Source organism: Ixodes scapularis, unplaced genomic scaffold (assembly GCF_016920785.2).
Source record: "Ixodes scapularis isolate PalLabHiFi unplaced genomic scaffold, ASM1692078v2 PGA_scaffold2__306_contigs__length_199485367, whole genome shotgun sequence".
NCBI lineage: Eukaryota > Metazoa > Arthropoda > Arachnida > Ixodida > Ixodidae > Ixodes > Ixodes scapularis.
In genome coordinates, this window is record NW_024609857.1 from 131417153 (window position 1) to 131444093 (window position 26941).

The window sequence follows — 26941 nt, forward strand, 5'->3', positions numbered from 1 at the left end:
AAAGGGAAGGCTACAAGGGTGCGGCAGAACAGATTGATAAGCACCGACGTCACAAAAAAGCAGAGGGAGTGAGGAAGAAAGTCATGGCGTTTGCCAGGTGGACGTGAAAACAGAAGACGGACGGTAGGATTTCAACTTTAAAGGGGCCCTCCGGAGATTTCTGAGATCGTCTGCTTATGTAGTTATAATGCGTAGTAGGTGCAAGGCTAATATGTATACAAAGTTTTAGATTACAAAACCGTTTATTAAGCTGATGGCAGTAGAAATATATCGGGACTATTTTCTCTTAAAAGACAATCCCCCATTCCCCGCTATCGCTAAAACTTGACCAATGAAAATGCTGCATCTCGCGGTGAATGCGAACGTTATTATTGCGACACGTTTTAAGCTTGTTGTAAATTAGAGTTTGAGAAAAACGTAAACTGATTGTGGTGCGGGAAACATAGTCCGCAATTATCGCTCCAAAACCGGCGAACTATGTTTTCCCCCCGCAAGCTTGTTGCTAGGGGGTGATGCGTCGGCGCGTCGGCTCGTCTGCTTCCCGGGTCGTCTGCAGGCGTGCGTTTGCGGGACACGTGTTCCTTCTTCCCGTGGATCCCGACTCCGAAGCCAGCTTTGCGATCCTTCCACGTCAACGAGTCAAACGTTTCCTTGTCATCTGTGGAATGCGACTGCGTATTGCAATAGCAGCGCGACGGTGCGGTACGACGAACGACGACTGCCGAGCACAAAGTCCGGGCCCCTTGACGACGGTCCGCGCGTGTTCGAGAGATTCCTCCGCGGGTCGGCGGTCGGCCGCGTTGGTGACGCGCAGTGACGCCGGAATTCTTCGCTTGCTATTGGCTGGCGCGTAAAGAGATGCCCCTCCCGTTTTCCGGGGTCATCTCAGAAAGGGGGGCGTGCCGGGGACTTTGATAGCAATTTAAATAGGGAAATCCGCCGCGCATAAGCGTAATTTTATGATTTTTAGGATCCTTAGGACCTGTAGATTGGGTTACCGCCATAAATAGACCATCGCAGAACGGTCCGGAGGGCCCCTTTAACTTCATTTGGCGGAGAAATGTCGGTTCACGCGTTCTGAAGTGTCCTGTTTGGACACCTCTTTAAAGGGGCGATGCAACTATTTTTGTACTTTACGCAAATACCGCTTAGAACGGATCCCTGACATTAATGACCCATGAAACACGCGTTTGTTTTTCACCCCACGCAATAGAAGTCACAGAAAAAAATTGAAGAAAAACGGGCAGCGTTCACCCCCTCAACTCGCAGCCAGAACAAGCGGCCACGTGATCTGGAGCCGATTATATGCCGTCAATGTAGATCATAGCCACGCGCTGGGGTTGACAAAGCACAGGGCACGCGCTGAGTTCCAGATATTGCTATAGCTCGGTTATTGTCGTTGCAGCGATTGGACACGGGCCACTACCCGAATGCTTCTCGAGCTAGTAATTATCACGAGCCCAAATTGAGTGCCCACGCAATGCTCGGGTCCAATCTATGAACAGCATTCAAATATCGTCATATGGGTGTACTGCGATCCCCACGTTACGTCATGAAATTTTGCAAAGGAGAGATTGAATGAAAATGATTGCTTTTGTCCTTGAAATTACACCGCAACAAATGAGTTTCTTGGCCAGCGGAGTTGCGTGCGAGTATCCTTGGCTCCCACTAGTGCCAGTAAGCTCGTGTAGAGTGAAAAACATTCCAACTGAATATCGTTGCACAGCTCCTTTAAAGGGTCAGCAAACAGGCGCCGCGGTTCGTGAACGATCCACCGCTCCGTCAAAAAATTTGGGAAACAAAACAATCTTGCTCAATTTCAATTTCAATCAAATTAACAAATCTTTTTCAATAATCCAACCGAATTTCGGAAGCTTATGTCACTTCCAGGACCATAAACCTGAATAACCACAACGACGAACCTGTCAGGGAGAGTGACTGCGCTGAAGAATTAAATGTCAACTTTTTTTCCGTATGTACAAACGAACCCCCATCTAATATTACAACCCAACCCAACCCGAAGAGTGTTATGATCCTATGCCACCAATCACTATTAACGCAACCGGAATAAATAAACTTATTAAAAAATGAAAGCCGTTTACAACTCCCTGTAAAGCCGAATTAGAGCGCAGCTCTTGAGGAAGGGAAGGAGCGAAGGGGGGGGGGGGGGGGGGGGGGGTCACGTGACCAGGGGGGTCATATGACCTGGGGGGCCACATGACCCGGGCGGTCACGTGACCTCGGAGGGAGGTCACGTGGCCGGGGGTCACGTGACCTCGGGGGCACGTGGCCTAGGGTGTCACGTGACCTTGCGGTTACGCCGACGCCGACGCCGCTCAAGCCAGAAACGGGCGCGTAAGAGCTGCGCTCTAAAAACTTAAACTTTCATCCTCAGCAGGCCCAGACACTATGAATGCGAAATTTCTTAAAAATACAGCTGTTATTTCCTGCACAGTTCTTCATATCATTTTCAACCGGTCACTCTCGGAAAACTGTCTACTTTCTGATTGAAAGATTGGCAGGGTCGCCCCAATCTACAAGCAGGGAATTCGGTCTCCAGCGTCTAACTATCGTCCCATCTCCTTAATCTCCATATCGCCTAAACTTTTAGAGCATATCTTGTATTTTCACATCATCACTCACCTGTCTAGAAACAGCTTTCTCTTCAAACATCAACATGGTTCCCCAATTGTGCGAATTTGTACACGAGTTACATACTAACCTTGAACACCATGTACAAACCTATGCCATATTTCTGGACTTCTCAAAAGCCTTTGACCGTGTTTATTATCAACGTCTTCCGTCTAAACTATCATCTTTACAATTAGACCCCATAGTACTTTCCTAAATTATTCATTTTCTTGCACCTCGCGTTCAATATACAGTAAATAACGATCACGAATCGAGACAAACAAGCGTTACGTCAGGGGTTCCGCGGGATCCCGTACTGCGACACCTGCTTTTCTTAATCTACAATAATGATCTTCCGTGCAAAATTTACTCCTAAATATAGATTTTTGCAGATTATTGTGTCATATAAAACAAGATTGCACCAGCAAACGACAACTATCAAGTTCGAAATTGATCTAGATGAAATTTGCTGCTGGTGAGGAAAATGGTTAATGTGTCTAAATAAATCATCGTGAAAATTACTTCAAGTCGCCAGAAAACAGTCCTTGATAGCATATCAGTATACTATGAACAACGAAGTGATTGAACCCGTTTCCATGCACAAATATCTTGGCATCAAATTAACTTCTAACCTTTCTTGGAAAACCCATATTGAAACCGTTTCTGCAGAAGCATCCAAGAGTTACGAGATGCGCTCCATGCAGATGTTCGAAAAATGGCTTCTGAAACTTATGATGGACCTAAATACTGTATGCCACAGCTATTTGGAACCTCCGTCAATCATACATTGTCAGAGCGTTAGAATCAGTGCCAAACCAAGCCACTCGATCGTTTCATCTTATCATCATACGATCACCTCACCAGTGTTTCTGCCTTATAAAAATAAACTCAGACTAATCCCTTTGCACTACCGAAATTTAAGTCTCCCGACTCTGCCTCCTTCACAAAATCTCCAACTATTGCTCAGGCCTCAAGGACTCTAATATCATCCCCCGGAAGAATATCTTTCAGCCTAAATAACTCATGTGCTATCAAACGAATTTTTGGTAGGACCAATGCTTTTAATTAATCACTTCTTCCCCTCGCCATGTAAGAATGGAGCCAACTACCATCTTCTATAGTTATTATCAACGACTCAACAGCATTCCTAAATGCTCTTTAAACCCATAGTGTGCGAGTGCTCTTTCAGTTGTATTGTATTTTGTATGAATTGTACTTTGCGTTATTCTACATTATTGCGTTTATTTGTTGGTTTATTGCATTAAACTTCTCCCCGCCCCCTTAATGTAATGTCCAAACTGGGCCTTTAAAGTGGAAATAAAGAAAAACTTCACTCCTCGCCACGACACATCACGGCAAGCCACGGCGTCTCGCCCCGTGACGTGTTCCATGAGGAAACCGCTGGATGCTACCAATCACGGTCACAATGGTCACGAGCGGGTTGGAAAGGAGTTCAGGTTCCGTTCGGCAAGGCTTGCGTGGGGAAAGGCGTCGCGGCGGGGCGACCGGTTGAACTCCCGCATGCAGCGAATAGCACCGATCACGAGGACAGAGGGTGAACCAGTCACATCGTTGCTCCCCCCGCGACTCAACACGGCTTGCCACGGCTCGCTGTCGGGTTCAAACTGAAGAACGGAGAAAGAGTCCAGCTTTCTTGGCGGAGCGGGGAAACGTTCATGAACCACGGCGCCAGTGTACATGCACCCTCAGACAGATGAAGAGTGGCAAAGGCTGAGCGGCTGCGTGCTGAAAGACGCGTTTTCTGCTTCTTCACTGCCATTTCCCGAATAAAATATTGAAAACCTTGTGTAAACGGTCGTGGTTGCCTTTGAGAACACGTGGAAATTTTTTACGAAGCGCCGCACCAAAGCTAGTGGTAGGCCATGGCTTCGATCGGAAACAATGATGGTAATAGGGACTACAAATATGTCACGTTGCTTCTGTCGTCCAGTGAAATTCCAGCAAATGAAAACATAATCCGCTAAAGTGAGTCTTTTGTCAACAAAACATTAAAGAATGTTAACGTTGTACTCTGACACAGCAAACACATGTACGCGCGACACAACGTCAAAACTTTCCCGAAGGGTTAACGCATCCACACGGAGTCGATTCTTCCGGTATCCTGCAGCGTGCGAAGGCACAGCGACATAGCACTTTGGCGTGCCAAGACATGTCTTATTATCGCGCCGCCTGACCGCTAGACTTGCGTACGACGGATTGTGCCTTTTTCCTACGGTGCTGCACTTTTGTAAAAAAAACTTTTCCACGGGTTCTCTAATGTAAATGCGACCGTTTACACAAAGTTTTCGAAAACTTCGTCAGCGAATGACAGCGAAAAAATGAAAGCCGTTTGCAACTCCCTGTAGCGCCGAATTGGAGCGCAGCTCTTGAGGAGGAGGAGGGAAGGGTACTGAGGGGAACGGTACTGAGGGGTCACGTGACCTGGAGGGGGTCACATGACCTTACGGTTACGCCGACGCCGACGGCGACGCCGCTCAAGCCGGAAACGGGCGCCTAAGAGCTGCGCCCTAAAAGCAGAAAACGTGCCTTTCAGCACGCAGCCGCTTAGCCTCTGCAACGCTACACACGGCTGTCTTTTCGCAGGCCCAAGATGGTCGATTCCGAACTTCCGGTGGCTGCACTAGCACTGCAGTGACCCTAGAGTTCTTACATTGTACGCTAGATGTTCAAATGGCGCTAGTGTCTATGCGACTTAGGGACGCAAATTAGAAGCAGACAGCAACCAGTCTATACTCTATCTCAGGAGTTGTGTGCAGCAAAGGGAATGGCATTGGCGCGGGCACGTGGCTTTCAGATGTGCTTTCTTTTCGTGAGTGCTCGAGAAAGGAAAGCAATAATGAAAGCCAGGCCCTCGCGCCTGTGCTTCTGGCTCTGCTGCACGCAACTGATGAGATGCAGTATACTTTTGCGGTGCTCGTGTTCATTCCTACGGGAAAACGCGCGTGAATTTTGTGTTTTCGCTGGAAAATGACATGGAGTACTTTTGCTATTTGGGTCGTGCCGAATTTTACTAACCTTTACTAACATTGCAAAAGTGTAATTGCTTTAGTTACAGCAATTTCCTTCATCAGCAAAACGATATTCAACTTCGGTGTACAAACCTGCGGTACACAGAAGGTGTGCAAACACGAGCGACGTATCTAAGTAAGATAACACCGGAAAGGAATGTAGTCTGTCCAAGGTTCGCCAGCGTTCAGGTGACGCTTATAATATTCCTGTCCTGTCACATATATAAAAGTGACCCTGTCGTGTATCTTTACAGGCGATTTTTAAAAAAATTTAGAAAGAAAAGAATAAAGTACGTGGGCTATGAAAACTGACTCTTAATGTTTATTATGCTGTGCAGCTTTTATTGGGAAAAGGTTTTCTGGCTTCGCAGTATTTTCAACGGTGTCGAGCGCACGGGTGATGTTTTGAACGCGGAACAAAGCCTCTTCGCACATGTGCACGAGCAGAGAGAATAAAGCAATACTTACTTATTGAAAATCTGACTACATTAATTTGCGCCCTTCACTTTATTTTGATCGTCTTAATGCAAAGCAAGTTACTGATCCAGTCTTACTGTGTAGACTGCCGTATCTTGGTTTTCCACACGTCCATCGTTCTCTCGGTGCGTAATTCCCCATGGAGAAAAGCGCCGACGCCGTGTTCGCGCTATTGCGGACAGCAAGTCGTCTGCTTCTTGCGCGGGAGTTGCGGTGACGTCAGAACGACGCCGAGCTCTGATTGGCTTTGATGGAAAGAATAGCGGGTAGACTTCAACCCTAAACGCCCTGAGGTCTACCCACTACTTTTTTTTCAATCAGCCAATAAGAGCTTCGCGTTCTAATACTATCGCAACCCCTGTGCAAGAAGCAGACGAACTTGCGCTCCGCAAGCCTCCCGACAGCGAGATAAATGCCCGTATGCATGACAAAACACCATTTTAACTGACCAATATTTTAACTTACCTGCTTGAGAAATGTTCCAAAATATTTATATCGCAATATTCATTTGTAATATTTGCTGTTATAATAAAGTGTATAGAGAAAAAAATGCAACTGCTTTTTTCCGTAAAAATGCATTAGCAAAAGTTAATTTTTGGCTGGTTGATGTCTGCTTCAATTTGCAACAGCACACTAGCGCCAGTTGAACCTCTAGCGTACATTATGATAACTATAGGGCAGCGACCATGGCCTCCGAGATTTTTTCCGCGCTCTGCTCCGGCCTTTCCAAGCGCTCAGCTGCCCAGCAGCAAAAGCGAGCCGAGTCATTCCTCTACACCTCCGCATGCGGCGCTTAGAACCAAACCAGAAACGGAAACAGAATAGCTTAAAAAAATTGTGCAGTCAAGTTTGAGCCCTCGGCATGAAGCTAGCATCTTCATTTGTTCTCATCATCAGAATAAAGAAAAGTAAGCCGATCTCTTTTGATTCGTAATTTTTATTCGCGGCTCCGGTCTTTGCGTTATTGTTTCTCTGGGTGATACCTGCAGAATGCAAGATCGGACCATCGCTAGAGAGCCAGCCGGACCAGTGGCACACACCATGCCTTCGATCGACAGGACGGTCACGCCGCTTGGTTGCAAGCTCAACTGAAACCAGGAGACTTCAGAGCCCGCTTTCACGAAGACAGCCGCCCGGCCAACACCGACGCCAGCCCCTGTAGCCCCACCACGGTGGTGATAGACTCCCTGCGTCGCCGAAAATTCGGGCGGCTCGTCTGCAAGCCGCGCACCCAGGGAGCCCTCGCCAGGCGCTCGAAACCGGCTTACTAGAAGTCAAAAGCCCATAGAGGCCCCACGAATACCACCGTCGCGAAGATCACTGCACGCCCTAACGCTCCTCGCCCTCTTCAACCGCAACATCAACCCCTCACCCTCGTCCACAAGCTCCACTTAATCATCACCTTTTCTTTTAAAAAAAATGTATGTAATACGATATCATCATCGTTGGACGGGGCGCCGTGGGCCTTCGTGGTATGGGCGACTTACCTTTTTGCGGCGCCGCGGCTCTCCTGGGTCAAAATAAATCACCATTGCTATAACTAATTGGTGATTTTGACTCGCCTTCCTGATTTTGATCGACTAAACTTCCTGTATTTTACTTATATTATTAGACATGCAGTTTGTTTGAATACAACATCGTGGGCTGTTGTTGTTCTACAACTTTCGCACTTCGAAAAGATGAACATTCGAATTTCGATCAACATCTTCCTTGACAAATGTCTGCGTGTTGCGACGAAAGGCCGGGAGTACATTTCGCGCTGCTCTAAAGTTTCGTCGACCGACGATAATAATAATAATATTAACTCGCGGCTATCTTTTTTTTTTTGGGGTTTGGTTGCGAGCGCTACCAAGCGCCCTGCAGTAGTCTCTACCGCGCGAATAAAACGGCCTGAAGAGCGCAGCCAGTGCGCGAAAAATCTTAGAGGCCATGCTGCGACCAAGCGGGGATGGGCGACCAAGCGAATTGTCACAGAGATCAGTGCGGGAGGCCCATACATTTCCTGGCTTCCCACTTTCCATTCCTTATGGGGGTCGGTGATCGAGTGGGCTAGAGCACACTAAAGCCCCTTTAGGTTTCAAAAGTATCGCTAGGTGCGTCGCTGCACGAGGCACGTGCAACGTGCAAACCTTGGGAAGATCATGGCGGCACACCGCAGAACTCAGCTAGATTTCAGACGCCACGTTCTTCCCAGAAGTGGCGCGTGGCACGTGACTGGACCATTTCCACAGCAATAAATGATGCCACATTTCCCAGGATCACGGTGCCCAGGATAGAGGGGCTTTAGCTCCACGGAGTACGTGGAGCGAAAGCTCGCGCTGCAGAAAGCTCGCGCTTTTTGTAAAAATTTCAGCATGCTCTAAAGGCAATTATCACCGTTTACTCAAGGTTTTCAAAAAAAAAAAAAAAAGGTTCTTCAGTGAATGACGACGCACGAGTAGAAAACGTATCTTCAGCACGCTACCGCCCCGCTCCGGCAACGCTCTAAAAGTCCGAAGTCGTACATGTAAGATGGCCGTCCGGTAACCGCAGTAGCCACTCGCGGGAGCCGCGTGGTGTAGATCGCGACAGGCGTCGACACCGGTGCATCCGTAGTAATTAACGCCAAAAGGGTGGTGGTTGGTCTCGTGCTCCGTGCTCGCGTGCACGTGCGGCGGCACGTGTGGGCTTCAGCGTCTTTCTGCTGCCCTGTCGACTCCAGCGCCGCGATTGTCGTCTACACGTGCAGCCTCACAAGCTGCCATTTCCGAACCGCGCCGGTCCAGACACTAGTGCACTGTACTCCAACGTCACTAGGACAACTCAGTCGGGAAACTTCCATAGCGCCTGCTTTGAAAAAGTGGCTCCAATCCGTACTCCGTACACGAGAACCGAACTAATGGCGATCGCAACGCCGCCATTTCTCTCGCAGCGGCCACTCCGGGAACTAGCACGGCTGCACGTATCCTTCAGGTGGAGTCGCGCGAGGGCCTGTGGCGCCATCGCGGAGTGCTATTTCGCAGTAGCTATTTAAACCAACTTTCATGTTTTGACTAGTCGCTGACAGAGGAAAAAGAAGTGATCGGAACTGCTACGCGTAATTTTCGACCTCTGTACATTTTCTCTTTTATGCCATTTAATCGGTTCTTTGACTTCGTTGATCCTTAGAAGGCAAGCACTAAAGCAACTGGCACGCTGCCACCGGATAGAAGAGATGCTTGATGGCACATCGTTTTTCCATCACTGCTGTGCACTGTCATGAACAAGGTATACACGATCCATCTCAGGGGTGCTATGTTGCGCTTTTTGCACTCCCAGGAGACTTGGAAGAGGGAAGTGACGTCAACGACACAGCAAATGCAGATTGGATGTTGACAGAAGAAAACAAAATCAACACCCAATCTGTGTTTGCTGTGTCGCTGACGTCACTTCCCTCTCCCTAGTCTCCTGGGAGTGCAAAAAGCGCAACATAGCCCCCCAGGACGGCAGGCACTCTAGCTGCTCAGTCCCCGTAAACATGGACAGCGAGACCTCTGACGATGGATTCCAAAGGGTCATCAGGAAACGCACTCGGCCAATGAGTGCTCACTCCTCTTCGAGTGTGGAAACCATCTGCACACCGAAAAAGCAAGTCAACTGCCTCACTGTCATTTTTGTGCCTGTGGCACAGGAAACCAGGCTAACAACACTCAACAGCTTGAAAGTGTCTTATACCCTTGAGCAGCTATGCCAGGAGTGCATCATTCAGGTACGGTACCATAGCCGACTAAATCTGATTGCCGTCGACGTTCGGAATGGGCAAGCGGCACAAACTCTATTGAACACAACCGAGCTCTGCATTGTCCCAGTTCGAGCGTATTCCCCACTCTCAAGACCCACGGCTTACGGCGTTATAAAAGGAGTAGCCGTCGAAGTCACAGACGACGAAATCGCTCAACACCTTCGCACTGAAGACCTATCCAGCAAGGTTGTTCATGTTCGTAGACTTGGAAGCTCCAGCACTGTAAAGATTGCATTCAGCAGCAGCAAACTACCCAGCTACGTGCTACTAGGTCACGTTCGCCATGTCGTGTCACCTTTCAAAGAAAGACCACTACAATGCCACAACTGCAACGGATTTTGCCACAAAAAAGTGGCTTGTCAACGTCCCAAGGCCTGCAGCCGCTGTGGAGAACACCATGACACACTGAACGCCGAATGTCAATCAGCGACAGTGAAATGCATCAACTGCCAGGGAAATCACCAAGCAACATCGCATGACTGTCCAAAGTGGATTAATAAACGGAATATTCTCACGTACTCGAGGGAAAATGCAGTGGCATTCCCCGTTGCAAAATCTGCCTTGAGCCTTCAAAGTAAACAACGGGTTGATAACATTCAGCCGTTATCAAAAGAGAACATAAAAACCAAATCTGAGTCCAAAACATACAAGGCAAGCGGCACAACATACGCTTCCGTTCTCATCGGAGATCGCCGAGTAAAGCAGGCTATTAACACCTCACCGGAGAGCATTGGTCCAAGGGATCAACAAGAGACACTGCCAAGGACTCAAGCTTTCACAAAGACGCCTCCTGAACGTCCACCCGGTAGACCGGCCACTGAGAAAGGGAACGACGAGAAAGCGAAATCCCCCATCGCCATATCACCCCCCTGGGTTTCTATTTTTGGGACAGTTGCGAACATAACCCTTGCTATATTGTCCAAAATTGAAACATCATGGGCCCGCATAATTACTTCTGTCCTGCAGACAATGCTTCCCATTTTGGGGGCAAACTAAGGGTGGCAAGAAACACTAATGTGCAATGTCATGGGCAAACAAGCTCCCCCGAACGAAACCCTTCATCACAAGTAAAGAAGAGTACCCCTCGACAAAGGCAAAGTCCACCTTTCCCATCCCTTCTTCAGTGCAATGTGAACGGCTTGCGAACGCGTTTATCTGAGCTACGCCAACATCTTACAACTGAACGCTTTGATATCATTGCTCTTCAAGAAACGAATGTCGTTCTCGGGGAGGTGCGGCTCTCGCCATATGTGTTCTACCACAGTAACCCTGTAAACATTAATGGCAGATCCTGAGTGGCTGTACTTGTTCGTGCTAATATACATCATACCCTTCTCGATCTTTCGGACTTAAGTTCGAACATTGAGGAGTATGCCGGTGTGATCGTTAGAATTGGTAGATACGACACAACGGTTGTTTCCGCTTATATCGTGCCACGTGCTGTCTGGAATTCGAAAGCAATAGAGAAAAAGTTCAGAAGCGAAGCAAAGGTCAGCTCATTATTTGCGGCGACTTTAACGCACACAACGGGGCATGGGTTGGCAAACTAACAGACTCCAGGGGACGACAGCTAAAAGCCACAATGACAGAGCTCCAACTCCGAGCCCTCAATGATGGGTCCTCCACGTTCCGCAGGCAAGGATGTACACCCAGCACCATCGACTTGACATTGGTGTCACGAGGAATTTTTGCCTCGTGGACTGCGCGACCGGACACGGCAGGAAGCGATCACGTGCCAATAAGTGTAAAACACCCAACCGCGAGTCCCAAGAACCTTAAAATATGCAAAGTGACAAACTGGGACCTATTCCGTCAATATGTTGGGTCTGCCATGAATACTGGCAGCACGGAAGATTTAACGACCTGCATTGTGGAGTGTTTACGACTTGCCACGCGCACCGTCACAGTTCCTGTTACGCGCCCATCCCCGGCTCTGGAGTGGCTAAACCTCCGAGCGGCCCGACGACAGGCACAGCGAAGGGCGCTTAGTACAGACGCCGAATGGGACTGGTCACGCTACAATCGAATTGACGCCCAATTCAGGTGCCACACGAAGCAATTGCGGCGATGGCAGTGGAGACAAGATTGTACATCCCTTGGCAGCCCAGGTGGTTACAAGCGCGCTTGGAGACTTGCCCGAGCTCTCACCGGGGCTAAGGTCCCACGGCCTCCCATTGCCAGTCTTGCAATTGATACCGGTAGACCCCTTAAATGGATAGCAGAGGTCTTAGCAGATTAATTTTCTCGACAACAAGCAGCCCCACTACCACTTTCCGAACAACTCAGAGAAATTACAGATACACCAGTCAACCGTTCTCCAGACAGAGAGGTGATGCTGGCGAACTATTCCGACTTCACCCTGACAGAGCTCACGGAAGCGCTGGGCCGATGTAAAAAAAAAAGTGCTCCGGGACCAGATGGTAGAACCTACCAAGCATTCAGAAATGTGTACCCTGTCTACCACGCAGACATTCTTGAAAAGTTTAACATCATCTAGAGAACCGGCATCCTTCCGAATGTGTGGAAGGAAGCCACTATAATTCCAGTACTTAAACAAGGAAAACCGGCTGCACAGCCTTCGTCTTACAGACCTGTTTCATTAACGAGCTGTGTGGGTAAAGTCCTCGAAAGAATGGTTCTTGGGCACCTTACATGGCTGTTAAATCAAACAAACGCATTTCCTCCTGAAATGGCCGGTTTTAGAGCGAAAAGGTGCACCGCAGACGTCATCGGAGACCTCGCCTCAACCCTCGAGGAGGCCAAAGCTACAAAAAAATGGTACACTGTGTCTTCCTAGACATCAGTCGAGCTTTCGACAGCCTACCCCACCTGACTATCATTCAGCGGCTACAACAACTCGGGATAGGTGGAAGGATTCTTTCCTTCATTCGGGCATTCCTTGTTGGAAGATCAATCCGTGTCAAAGTGCCTGGTGCTGTCAGCACACCTCGCCTAGTGGACCGAGGGGTTCCACAGGGCAGCGTGTTAAGTCCGGTACTTTTTAACATTGCGATGGCTGCTCTCCCCTATTGCCTCCCGGCTGACCACTCCGCACTCCGAATCAGAATGGCGATATACGCAGATGATGTTGCCATCTGGTGTATTGGACCCTCAAAGAACGCAATCGGAATTCGCAATAGGCTCCAAGTGGCCCTAGACGCCACGGCATTAATGATAGCTAAATTGGGCCTCACTTTGTCGGCGGAAAAGACCGCTTCACTCCTTTACCGACCGACAGGCCGAGCACCCCAGAACGCCCTGCAGTTGAAGATTACTAGAATACCTGTGAAGAAAGTCAAAACTCACTCTTATCTTGGAGTCATCGTCGACGACCGCGTGACTTGGCGGCCAGAAGTTCAAAAAACATTAAACCGTTGCCGTTGACTACTTTCTGTCATACGACAGCTAGGAGGATGCTCTTGGGGGGCATCGCAACATGCTCTCCTCCAGCTCTACAAGGGCCTTATAATGTCCCGGCTTATGTACGCGCTCCCTCTCCTGGCCATCGGAAGAGCCCAAGTTCGAGCCATATAGGCATTTCATCGCATTGCCCTTCGTTGCTGTTTGGGACTCCCCCCTTTGGCCGAAAACATCGCGACACTTGTGTCGGCAGAAGAATTGCCGCTTTCACTGAGACTGCAGGAAAAAGCCATGCGCAACATCGCTCGCATGAATAGCTTGGCCCCGGAAACCAGCATCTGGCGTCACCTCCGGAAGCGACAGCATTCTCATCTAGGGCACCTGATGTCAAGATTTGATCAAGAGATAGGAGGCCCTGGAGAGTTTCTTCCACCTGTGCCTCCGCATTCAACACGTCTACCACTGCAAATATACGAGACAATGCCCATTCCCCAACGAAAGGCAAATGTTCCCACATTTGTTGCTCGTTCGGTTGCCCTAGAAAGCCTTAACGAGGACTACGAAGACTGGACCCATGTTTTTACGGACGCCTCTGTTAACCGAACTAGGCAGACAGCCACAGCTGCAATCACCATTCCCGAAATGAACTATGATGTCGCAGGCAGACTCAATTTCATGACGTCATCGACAACAGCGGAACTCGTAGCCATATGGGGAGCGCTAGAGTCAGTTAAGAATATTGAGCCAACAGGAAAAGTGGTGATCCTAACTGATTCAAAATCTGCGTTGCAACAACTTCAGCGTGTTCAAAAACCTACACCCCTCGTGGCTAGAGTGGCACTAGAGGCTGCAACGGTAGAGGACCTCGGATGGACCCTCGCCCTGCACGTGGGTCCCATCTCATGTCGGGATTCCCGGTAATGAGAGAGCGGACACCCTGGCAGCCAAAGCCCATGACGACCAAGACCCAATCTTTCTGCTCGATCGTTTCAACGAGGCACATCGACTGATCCGTAGCTGCCTACAGAAGTCGCACCATCATCCAGGAGTGGCGACGAACAAGCCGCCTCCAAGCATTCTCCGCAACCTGCAGCGAGCCGACGCTTCACTCCTGCACAGAATTCGAGCTGGATGTCCATATACGGCTAAGCGGCTTCACAGGATGGGCCGTAAGGAGGACCCCAGCTGCCCAGAGTGCGGTGACCCAGAAGATGCCGAACACGCCCTTCTGTGGTGCACCGCCCATGCGGAGCCAAGTAGAGTTCTTTTTCAGTTTTATGCCTCTGAAGGACTCTTAAGAAACAGCATGGAGGAACTTTTGAACCCTGGAGGATTTCGAGGGGTAACAGCAAGAGCCTTCCGAGCACTTCTTCGTTTTCTTCGGGAAAGCGGCCTTGCAGATAGACTTTGATTTCTGCTCGGAGGTGACCATTGTCGACACTCTTTGAGCACCTCACTGGCCAAACGAAAGAGGCCCCACAGAGCAAATTTGCGACAGGTTCGTGGCGCGCTTCGCCCGGTGGCGCACGCTTCAAGCACGGTGCCACAAACTAAAGCGAGCGCCACCGGGAAATGTGCGTCGTTTGTTTGTTGCGGGTTCACTTCAAGGAGAGTGAACCCGTGAGCGAAACGTTAGGACTACATTTTTACATTAACCTCTTTTTTTTATTTTGTATATTTCTCTCCTCCTCTTTCCTCTTTTTGTCCCTTTCCCAGATCCACCAGGTAGCGACTCGCCCCATGAACGGAGGCCCACACATCTACTGGTGCCCCTTTCTTCTCGTCACCCCAACAATAAACAAACAAACAAACAAACAAGTCGCTAAACGGCAGCCCTGTTATCGTATTTAGTAATTTAGTTTGGTTATGGTGGCTGGAACGCGTCTCCGACTGCTGTGTTTACCACATCTAAAAACGTAGTTCCTCGATTTCCCCCTGATGATATCATTGAAGTGTCATTCTGTCGCCAGTCGCGATCCTGGCGGGGTACGAACAGCTGTGGTGTATATGTGGCAGGACGCCTGTTCTTCTGCTGCAGGTCGCTCTCCAGTGTGGCAATCCACGGAAGTTTTCAGCAGCCAGAAGTTGGGACGCCGTGACGACAGCGATACTCGCGTTCGCTGTGCTACTTGCAGCTTCTCTTTAGCATTTCTACGACCAACCGCCAGGATCGCGACATGCAGCAGGATAACGTTTTGGCTTTTGTGACGTGATTTGTTGCCACTTTGGGACCCTTTTTGATCTATGGCAGCGTAGGACGCTAAACACACCAGTCAAAGACCCGCTCCAGGCACCATAGTTTGGTCTCGGTGGACGCGAGCGGTCCGGAGTGAGTTTCCCAACTGAGTAACGTTGCCGCACTCAAAGCCGCGCACTAGCGCTGCAGCGACCGATCCAGCAAGAATGAGGTCGTTTGGGCTGAGACCTCCGAACCGAATACGTTACGCTTCTACGAATATTTGAGTTCTGGCGGTCCTACTTCGCACAGTTTCAAAATCAGGTAACAAAAACGCAAAAGGTGAACATAAACAAGTAATGGCGGAACTTCCTGTGGCCGAGGTAACTTCCGGTCGAACAGCTGTTTCTCGTGTGTGTTTCAATTAAAGGTGTCGCGAACTTTTGTCGACCCGGATTTTTAGGTCGAACTTTCGGGGTTCGACTGGGTCGAACCGGTTCGACGAACCATCGAACTTTTCACTAGAGGTGTCGCGAACCGGCCGCGGTTCGAGTTCGACCAGGTTCGACTTTTCGAACTTTTAGTGGAAAGTTCGTCGAACCTTGTATTGAGGTTCGACTCGTGTGCGCATGCGCAACAGGCTGGCCAGTTGGCTTCGGATTGGATGGTAATGGCTAAGAGATGAATTAAGTGCAGCGCTGATCGGCTATTTCAGTCAATACAGTACTAAAATTTAAGTTATTAACTTCTTCAGTGAATAGAATTAGTTTCTTTTAATTGCAGCTGTTCACACAATAAAATAACCCTTTGCATAAAAAAAGAAATTCTCCAAACCTAGACATGCTTGTACCAAGGTCTGGCCACACTGTCCACAAAGTCGAACCGGTCGAATCTGGTGAAAAGGTCGAAGGTTCGTCGAACCGGTTCGACCCAGTCGAACCCCGAAAGTTCGACCAAAAAATCTGGTTCGACAAAAGTTCGCGACACCCCTACTTTTCACCAGATTTACCGGTTAGACTTTGTGGACACTGTGGCCAGACCTTGATGCGAGCATGTCTAGGTTTGGATAATTTTTGTTTGTATGCAATGGGTTATTTTATTTTATGGACAGTTACAATTAAAAAAGATCAATTCTTATCACTGAAGAAGTTAATAACTTAATTGTGTTGTACTGAATTAACTGAAAGAGCCAATCAGCGCTGCCCTTGATTCATCTTTTAGCCATCACCATCTAATCCGAAGCCAACTGGCCAGCCTGTCGCGCATGCGCACACGAGTCGAACCTCCATATAAGGTTCGCCGACCTTTTCACTAAAAGTTCGAAAAAGTCGAACCTGGTCAAACTCGAACCGCGGCCGGTTCGCGACACCCCTAGTTTCAATGGGCCGCACTTCCTCCGACGCCCGCCCGTCGGACGAGTAGGGGTGTCGCGAACCGGCCGAGGTTCGAGTTCGACCAGGTTCGACTTCTTCGAACTTTTAGTGAAAAGTTCGACGAACCTTGTATTGAGGTTCGACTCGTGTGCGCATGCGTGACACGCTGGCCAGTTGACTTTGGGTTGGATGGTAATGGCTAAGAAATGAAATAAGGGCCGGGCTGATTGGTTATTTCAGTTAATACAGTACAAAAAAAAAGTTATTAACTTCTTCGGGGATTAGAATTAGTTTCTTTTAATTGCAGTTGTTCACAAAATTAAGATAACCCTTTGCATAAAAAACAAATTCTTTAAACCTAGACATGCTTGTATTAAGGTCTGGCCACACTGTCCACAAATTCGAACCGGTCAAATCTGGTGAAAAGTTCGGACGTTCGTCGAACCGGTTCGACCGAGTCGAACCCGAAAGTTCGACCTAAAAGTCCGGTTCGACAAAAGTTCGCGACACCCCCACGGACGAGTGAGGTCTGTGCACTGATCTCTATGTCTATTTGCCGGATCGCGTTTGACCAGCTCCTCCTATGGACTGGAATGCGGTCACTGGCGGCCATCTTTAGGTAGAGTTATATCATCTCTAGCCATCATAGTAATATGGCGGACAGCGCAATGGCGGTCGGGTGCCATAAAATAGCCGTGGATCTAGTACACTGTACCGTGGGAGATATTTCGTGCTTGATTCGAGTTTTTCGACAACGGGGGGGGGGGGGGGGGGGGGGGGGGGAGGGGAGGGGAGGGAGGGAGGGGGGAGGGGGAGGGGTTATTGCGGATACGAGAGTATCGAGACCCCGTGTCTCTATAAAAAGTTCACAGGAAAGACCCAGCAAAGGTATGTGGTCCCCAACTTGGATATCGCGTGTCATGATTCAAATAAAAATTGTTCTTGCTCATTTCGCGCCTTTGATCCCAATAAATGCCGCCGTTGCAGTCGTCCCGTGGTGCTGTTGCTCGCCCATTCGCCGTCGGCGTGTCTCAGCTTCGTCGTCTTTGCTAGCGGCGCACCGGCGGAGGCGGTCGATCTAACAAACCGCGTTCGGCTTTGGCTAGCAGACGGCGTTCGTAAAATGGCGTCAGCTATTGCTGGCTTCACGCGGCGGGTACCGTGCGTGCTTCTATTCAATCGGCGTTCGTTGCCATGGTGACGGCGAGGAAAGCAGACGAACTTTATGTTGCGAAAGAACGCTGCGGCGCAGCGATACCAGCTAGGTGCGTTCTAAGGCCCGTCCCGCATGCTTTTTAATGGGCGGAAGGCGAACAAAAAGAGTTCGAAATAAGGACTTAACGCAGAAGGCTGCATTTCTCCAGCGCCTCATAATTTGACGAACTTTGCACGAAAAGCATGTTTTTAGACCGGAGTTTGGAGATAGTTTTTTTTTTACAACATGGGTCTAAAGTGTCACTGTGCCGAAAAAGCACCACGATCGTTTTATGTGGCCTCCGTGGCGAAAGTACAGTGTAGCGAAAGTTAACATGGCCCTTCGTGACGCCCCGACGGCCCACTGGAAACTTGTGTGCACATGATCAATGGCGTCACTAGGGTCAGCGGCACCCGGGGCAGTGGCCCGCGGCGAGTGCCCCCCCCCCCCCCCCCCCCCTCTCGTGGACCGTCGCGACACCCCCCAAAGCGCTGAATCCGGGGCGGTCCGCCCCCCCCCCCCCTTCCCCCCCTCCCCCTCGCACCCCCCTTGTGACGCCACTGCACATGAGACATTCAACGAAGTTAGACGTTCACAAATCAACCGAGTTTCATGTTTTCGTGCACGGGAGAGCGTGTGTGAGAACAACATCGCTTGATCAACTGCGCGGCGTCGCCGTGAGTGTTCGAGCTGACAAAAGCGAAACTAGCTACGCCTGTCGTATGCAGTTGAAGGAGAGTGCGAAGGATTGTGCCCCTCGTGCTCGATCGTGCCCGGGAAAAAGCGAGCGGTGCGTTTTCGACGACAACTAGGGATATCGTGATTGGCACAAAGCCGTGTCAGTGTGTACGATTGCACCGCTCGTTCCCCGCAAAAAAAATAAAGCGGCGTTTTTGCGTGAACGAGTGGAGTGTGATTGTGACAAGGTCGACCGACCACGGCGATCCCGTGATCGATATTCACGTGGATACAGGTGTAGACGCGGACGTCAAAAGGCTATTTCGGATTCTAGAACCTGGGAGATAAGGTAAAGCTAGTTTCACGTCCGACTTGTTACTATCACGTGACACTCGCATGGGGACATATCGCATTTGTTCGAGCCGTTTAGGCAGACACACAAGCGCCGTTGTGTTTGACGACGTGGCGAGTAATAAAATCGTAAGGATTGTGTCGCGACTAGACGCTTGATTTCACGCCGAAAACAAAAAAAAAAAAAAATTATTGGCTTTCAAACTTCAAAACTGGTGTACCTGATATTGCAGTCGGGAACCAAACCCCAGGTTCGGTTCCATACCAAAAGGCCCCTCCCATTCCGAAGTCATCGGCTAACACAAACTCTCAAAATTTAAGGGGTGCGGGTTCCATTTTTCTTTTTGCTTTGTTTGTGGGTTTTGGCTGGAGTTTGTCCGTGACTCTCACATATACCGTCTGTTCACAAGCTCGCATTCACACGAACATTAATGTCAGCAAAATAATTCGACTCTAAGATTAAAATTTAAAGAAAAGAAACGATAAAAACTTATTTTATGTATTAAATCTTTTATGGAACATCAAGTTGCATGGTCTGTGTTATGAAAACCTACATTCAGGTAAAATGAAAAATAAATAAAAAAGTTATATTTGATTGAATATTAATTAATCTTTCAATCAATCTTTATTTGCATAAGAACTGAAGCGGTGATTCGTTCGATCAAGTATCTTCGCTGTCAGGAAGGGTCGGGTTTGCTTTCGAAATTGGGCGATCCTAGTGTTGAGCGTGCAATCGACCCGCGCGTCACTCGCGCTCGAAGGCCGCGGCACGCTGCATCTTTTATTTCGCGGAGATCTGACACTGCAAAGTTGCCCAGTCAATAGCAAAACATTACAGCACTTCAAGAAGCCAGTGGACGGAGAAAACATTACAAAAGACCGATTTAACTGCGGAACACGCGAAACATAGCGGTGATGTTTTAAAGCGCGGGCCGCATGCGGCCCGCGACTCGCAGGGAGGAGGCCCGCAGGCCCAAGCGGCTACGAGTACCGTATCCCATGTCTCGAGCGCTAGAAATGGAAAGCGCCATAGTGATCTTATCGCGTCGCTTACTTTTCACTCCAAAAGTAACTCTGCTCTTTTAACGTATTCACATAGTTTATACTTATCTATACTTATCTATGGTCTCCACGTAAGACCTCGCACAGGTCTTACGTGGAGACCATTGCCCAGATGGCAGCCCGATCACCGAAACTGTTCTGGTCATATGTTAACCATCGGAGGAAGTCGTCGTCCTCGCCAGAGTTCACGGTCGATGGGACCATTGTGGAGAGTCCCCAAACTGTTGCAGAACTCTTCAGTGCCCAGTTCTCCACAGCATGGACTGTCCCTGACACTCCCAGTGCCGTCGACACTCGCACACCCCCGGGTCTAGTACCGCTCGGCCACATAGACATAAGGGTGGGCGATGTTGCTGAGGCATTGAGACACCTCAAGCCCTCCCAGGGTGCAGGCCCAGATGGAGTGCATCCAATGCTGTTGAAGGCCTGCTCCGAGCGTCTCAGCACTGTCCTCGCACGGCTGTTCGCAAACTTCCTGCAGGCAGGCTCCGTCCCCTCCCAATGGAAACTTGTCCGTGTCACACCAGTGCACAAAGGAAATGGGTTCCCGACCTCATCTGTTGCATCATACAGGCCCATTTCGTCTACGTCTGTGGTTTTTATTTATTTATTTATTTATAAATACCCTCAAGGCATGAAGCATTATAGAGGGGAGTGGTACAGCAAATACAATAAGTAAAATGGAATAATAATTGGGAAAGCATACACAAAAGAAAATAAAAAAAACAAAAAAAAACAATGGTTACAAATGATTAATACACTTTGATACTATATAGTCCACTAGCCTGAAACCGGCAAACACAACGTCTTCTACTAATACAGTTAAATAATCAATCGGATATATTTTTTAAGGCAGATTGAAACAAATCATAATTAGTAATAGTGGCTATCAGAGAGGGAAGGTGGTTCCAGTCACTAGACGTACGTGGGATGAAGGAATAAAAAAAGGAATTAGTGTTGCATGAAATGACTCCTACTTTATGTGGGTGATCCATCCGTGACGACATGTATGAAGGTGATGTTAACAGTTCACCGCGTAAAGTGGTGTGGTGGAAAATTTTATGGAACAAACAAAGTCGTGCGTTTTTGCGTCGTGACGCTAGGGAAGAAAGACCTAGGTTAGATTTCATGGAGGATACGCTAGCAGCTCGTTGGTAGTTAGAATATATAAATCGAACCGAGTTATTTTGAATCATTTCCAACTGATTAACGAGAGTTCCGATGCCAGGATCCCATATCGCTGAAGCATATTCTAGTTGTGAGCGCACAATTGTTTTGTAGAACAGTAATTTAATAGAAGTAGGGGCCGAGTAAAAGTTGCGTTTTAGGTACCCAAGCATACGGTTAGCCTTGTTAGTAATGGAGTCGATGTGAATTTGCCAGCTAAGATTAGAAGTAATATGGACGCCTAAATACTTGTATGATTCGACAGTTTCGAGTAGACTACTATCAAGGTGATATGAAGGTAAGTTAGCGGAACAACGAGAGATTCGCATGAATTTGCACTTGTTAACATTTAGTGTCATATGCCACGTTTTGCACCAAGAAGTGATAGCGTCAATATCAGATTGAAGTGCATGCACGTCATTGATAGAGGTTATTTCGCGGTAAAGAACACAATCATCTGCGAATAGATGAATCGAAGATGATACACAGTTTGGTAGATCGTTAATATAGACAAGGAAAAGTAATGGCCCAAGTACAGTACCTTGGGGTACGCCAGATATTACAGGGTGAAGGAGAGAGCTGACTTCATTCGCGGTTACAAATTGCTGACGATGTGTGAGAAAGCATTCAAGCCATTTTAGTATGTTAATATCAATACCTATTTTTTTTTTTTTTGTTTTAGTAGCAGGAGCTGGTGAGATACCTTATCAAATGCTTTCGCGAAATCCAGATATATACAGTCGGCGGATGATCGGTTATCGAGTATAGATTGCAACTTATGGGTGAATAAAGCCAGTTGTGTCTCGCACGAAAAAGATTTGCGAAAGCCGTGCTGTGCGCGGTGAAAAAAAGAATTTGATTCCAGATAGTTCGCGATATGGGAGAAAAGTATGTGTTCTAGAATTTTGCAAGGAACGCTAGTGATTGATATGGGTCTGTAGTTGTAGGGTGAGTGCTTGTCGCCAGATTTGTGCACGGGAACCACCCTCCCTATTTTCCAGTCCTGCGGGAGCTCACCAGAATTGAGGGATTGCTGGAAAATTTTAGCGAGGGCGACAGAGGTATAGGCTTTCGTGTTTTTTAGGAATCCGCTCCATTGCAGGACAATGGAGCGGATTCTTAATAAAAGGCTCCTTGAACACCTAGAGCAGTATGGGCTGCTCTCACCCTGTCAGTACGGCTTTAGGCCCGGTCGTAGCTGTGAGTTAGCCCTGGCCGAAACAGTTCACACCCTAAGCTCTCACCTCGACAACCGCATCCCCTGTCAACTCTTGCAGCTTGACTTTAAGCAAGCTTTTGATAGGGTGGATCACAACATGCTGCGCCGCAGGCTATCCGAGATGGGCATTACAGGCTGCCTTGAGAATTGGATTTCTGACTTTCTGCGAAATCGCTCCCAGAGAGTTGTTTTCCGGGGCGCAGTGTCGAGCCCCAAACAAGTCATGTCGGGAATTCCTCAAGGAAGTGTTCTTGGGCCGACTTTGTTCAGCATTTTTTTCAACGATGTGACGTCTTCCCTGCAGTGCACACCCCTTTTGTATGCAGATGATTTGACAATTATGCACCCAGTCCAGAATCCCTCCCAGTATCAGCAACTTCAGGACGACCTCAACACCGTCCATGATTGGTCTGTGGCAAACAAGCTCCCCCTGAACATTAACAAATGCTCATCAACCCTCATCACCACATCAAGAAGCCATAACACCAGACAGCACAGCTTCCAGCTGAACGGAGAGGAATTCCCCGCCACTAACCGTGCAAGACTTCTTGGTGTGACAGTAGATTCAAAATTAACCTTTTCGCCGCACATTGGGGAGGTGACCTCAAAAGCCCGCCGGATGCTCGGATTTGTGCGTCGAGTCACCCGAGGAGCTGGCGCCAGTGCATTGCAGGACCTGTACACTGCTCTAGTGCTCCCGCAACTCGAGTATTGTGCTTCAGTTTGGGACTCTTACCAGAATTCACTGAAAGCGTCCCTCGAGAGTGTGCAGCGGCGTGCCGCCTACACAGTCTTGCGGTGCCAGGCTTCCCCTGGACTGCCACATTACCGCGACCTGTCCACGCAAGAACTTCTGAGGATGGTGGGGTTGAACCCCCTAGCACTTCGCCGGCAGGTAGCATCACTCCGGCTCCTTGCTGACAGCCTCCTCCCAAGAGATCAGGAGCTCCCGCTGGTTAAAAGCTTGCGCCTTACTAGATCTGGTGGGCTACAGCCACTGTTCGGTCGCACTGTGCGTCACCAGAACTCTGTCTTGGTGAAGTGTGTAACCCTCTGGCGCTCGCTGCCAAAGACGCTGACCGACTGTCCACCCCAGGAGAAGGAGGACCTTAAAGCCTGGTGCAAGGAGGCATCAGACTTTCTTCAGCAGTGATCTTCCATGGAAAAAAACGTTGCATGCTTCATTGTCATATTTATTTATTTATTTGTTTCTTTTTTCACAATATGTAGTAGTGCGGCACCACAGGCCACAGGTATGGGCCAATGGCCTTTCTGTGGTGCCGCAACCCTCCAGGGTTGAATAAAGATATTATTATTATTATTATATTATTATTACATCTGCCTTTATAGATTTAAATTTTCTTTCCCGGCCTTTTTGTAATGTGCGACAATTCCGCTGCTAGGTTCCAAGCGCAAGCTATTCGTTGAAGGATGTATCTCAGCTGTAAAGCTACGAGCTCGGGAATATCGCCTTCAAAAGTATATCACCATTAAAACAGCAGTATTTGTTGGAGTGTTGTCGTTAAAATCATCAGGAGAGCAACAACGGTCACATATTGAGCTTGGTAATTCCTGGGTAAATTCATCAGCTGGAACGGCAGTGTATTTGTTCTATTAAAATGCTATATTTGTTTTATGAAACATGTTAAAAATGCCAGCACGTTTGGCGGGGCGCTGTTATGTTAATTCCTATCGCATCAGGTCTTATAAACAAGTCAAAACTAAAGATATCACTGGCAAGGCTGTGAGTTTACAAAAACCATAAAGCACGAATTCTCTCTCTCTCTCTCTCCCCCCCTCCCCTCTCTCTCCCCATCTTACGTTGGTCCTCGACATCTCGGATGCGAGATATCTGGCCCCCACACTCAAATGAGTTATAGACCACCGTTTTAAAGCATATAAACAAGACCCGAACCGAAAGTGTTCTCGGCTCCCTATCATGGCGGCCGGAATGGTCCGAATACCATGTAGTTAGACGGTTAGACTACTTCCATAAAGCCCTGCATGCAACACGGCGCGCGTTGCACTCTGAGAACTAGTTGGCCAGGGAGGAGAGTGGCATGGTTTCAGTTTCGATCAACACGTCGACAAGAGATGAGATTACACACCGGTCGTTATCTCATGTTTTCTGGTCCCGAGAGCGTCATTTCTGGTCTCTAAACTAACCTAAATGGCCAGACTTCGAAGCTTTAGCACAAGCCCGAGACGGATAGCTTGTCTTAACACAGGCTTGTTATTTTTATACCTGAGCCTTTCTGTTTGCGTTTCGAGGTATGTGGACGAGCCAGTGCCGGGAATGTCGACGCTGCGAAGCTCAGGGATCTAGCTTATGTACGAATCAACAAGCTGTAGCAACCAATAAGTATGCATACATCGAGCTCGCGCCTTTACATTAGTGTTGTTTATCAGAAAGTTTGTTTGTTTCGTCCGTCCATAGACGAAATATTACTTTTTTGCATTACTGTTTTCTTAATACGCCTGTGTACGCGAGGTAAAACTCGAAGGCGCCATTGAAAAGCTTAATTATAACACACTTCTTATCTCTTATCTGTATTGACCCGCAGCACTGCACGAAGCGAAGTCCCCACACACTTGCATTTTACTAATATTCAACATCGCGTATGCGCGTCAAGTTATCCTGCAATCGTATAGGCTCATTCGCTCATGCAAACCGTTTTAAGAAAGCAAAAGTCGAGCACTTGTGTGAAAAATGTCGCGCCATTCGCCAGAAGTACGCCGGCCGGGCATGAACCCCTATGCGGTGCGCCAAACGAACGAAATTATTCAAAGTGCATTTGACGGTTGCTAATGGCCATAATATTTGTTATGTGTTTGCTTTCTTCCTGCCTGAGTATGCCGAGATAATTTCACACACACCCTTCATGTACAGATCTTGGGCGTCAATAAAAGCTCGTCCAAAAAGGCTTAGCGAGGAGTACGGACGCTTGTTAGGGCCTCCGTCGTAGCTAGCCGATCTCAGTGTTTGCGAAAACTTAATCTTCTATCAGCATAAAATTTGAGTGGGAGATATATGATGACACGAGGAAGACATCACTTTGGTGCAGTAGTGCGGTCGAATTTACTGGGCTCAACTTTGATACTCTTGTGAGGATGCGGCTTGCTTTTCGCCCAATGAAGTAACAAGAAGCGGACGTTTGGCAAACGAAATACGTGTAATGATACAGGTGACCGAATTTCACTTGTAGTTCACTGGTACTAAACGGGATTATTGAAATTGAACTCAAAGATGAGGTGACTAAGCCGTACGTCTTACTACGTTTGCATATGCACTCATAATATCCGGTGTTTCGGGAACCAAGGAAAGTGTCCAGGCCTTCGTTTTGCATCGCTCGAGAATGACTGTATTGTACATTCGTAAAAAAGTCAGATAATCCAAAACGCAAGCAGCACTTTCGGTCGCGGCGTGGTAGCATGAGATGAATCTGCTCAGTCGAAACCGAAACTGAATGGCCAACGAGTTCCCAGAGTGCACCGCGTGGTATTTCGCCGCAATGGGAGACGTCGCTTTTGGAAGAAGTTGACCCATTCAACCATTAATTAAATCGTTAATCAGCGCATCTTCAATAATTATCTAACTTATCTTGGCGGTTATCTCTTCTCATTTTCGCGCCAAGCTCGATGAACTCAGAGTAAAGGCCGTATCCACGGCAAATATACGGTTAACTTATTTTCGCGGCAAGATGCTCAAGGGATTCCAGATCTCCTTGTCGTAGCCACTATTGAAGAAAGCCTTCACAGCAGTTAATAGTATCGTCTACTCAACTCGAGTTCTTTTTTAATCAACAAAAGGTCGTCTGCAACGTAACGTCGTCTGCTATTTCCAGTGGCTATTTCCCGCCATCACTGCTATGTTTCTTGCCATAGCCCAAGACGAAGCCAATCCAATACAGTGATCGTAGGATCACTTGAGTACTACCGTCTCCGAGTGCTCTTGGTGCTCCGAGCGCTCCCAGTCCAGTTAGCGCCTGTTCCAGTTCTTCTTCGAAGATGCTCGGATGTGCTAGGCGCCTTTTAAGCGCACCGAGTGGGTCGTCTGAAATCTGTTGGCCGTGCACGGTGAGACGTAGCAAGTCGACGCGCCGTGGTGGCACTAGCGCGCACGGTGTGTACTGCATGGACCTGGTGAGGTATGCCGCGTGTGCGGTCCCAAGAAGCATACATTCACGTTTTTTTCCTCCTCAGAAAGCACGACCACGAGAACTACCTGTGCAGCCTCCTCCTGCCAAACGACGGACGAAGGACGGCTTTCGCGGTGCGCGCCCTCAACGTGGAGCTGGCGCAGGTGGGTTCCAGCCGTGCGGCAGCGGCCGCTAGAAGCGATCACGGCTGTCGGAGGATTATTCCAACGAAGGGGGGGGGGGGGGGACGGGACGATGCATCGGCGGATTTGCGGAGGGCATATCTACTGCCAGAAACCTTCAGCTAGTTTTGAGTATAGACCG

At 48.6% G+C, this 26941-nt stretch overlaps 2 protein-coding genes across 2 annotated transcripts in view; both read left to right on the plus strand.

Annotated features, from left to right (window-relative positions):
* LOC8036026 overlaps positions 1 to 26941 on the plus strand; it is a 566786-nt gene that overhangs the window by 265255 nt on the left and 274590 nt on the right. The gene's annotated exons all lie outside the window — the stretch shown is intronic.
* Positions 26378 to 26941, plus strand: part of LOC120840733 (NADH dehydrogenase (ubiquinone) complex I, assembly factor 6) — a 60980-nt gene continuing 60416 nt past the window's right edge. The window contains exons 1-2 of the mRNA XM_040211383.3: positions 26378 to 26626; positions 26682 to 26781. Of these exons, the coding sequence (XP_040067317.2) occupies positions 26487 to 26626; positions 26682 to 26781 (240 nt within the window). The 5' untranslated portion in view covers positions 26378 to 26486. The remainder of the gene's footprint in view (positions 26627 to 26681; positions 26782 to 26941) is intronic.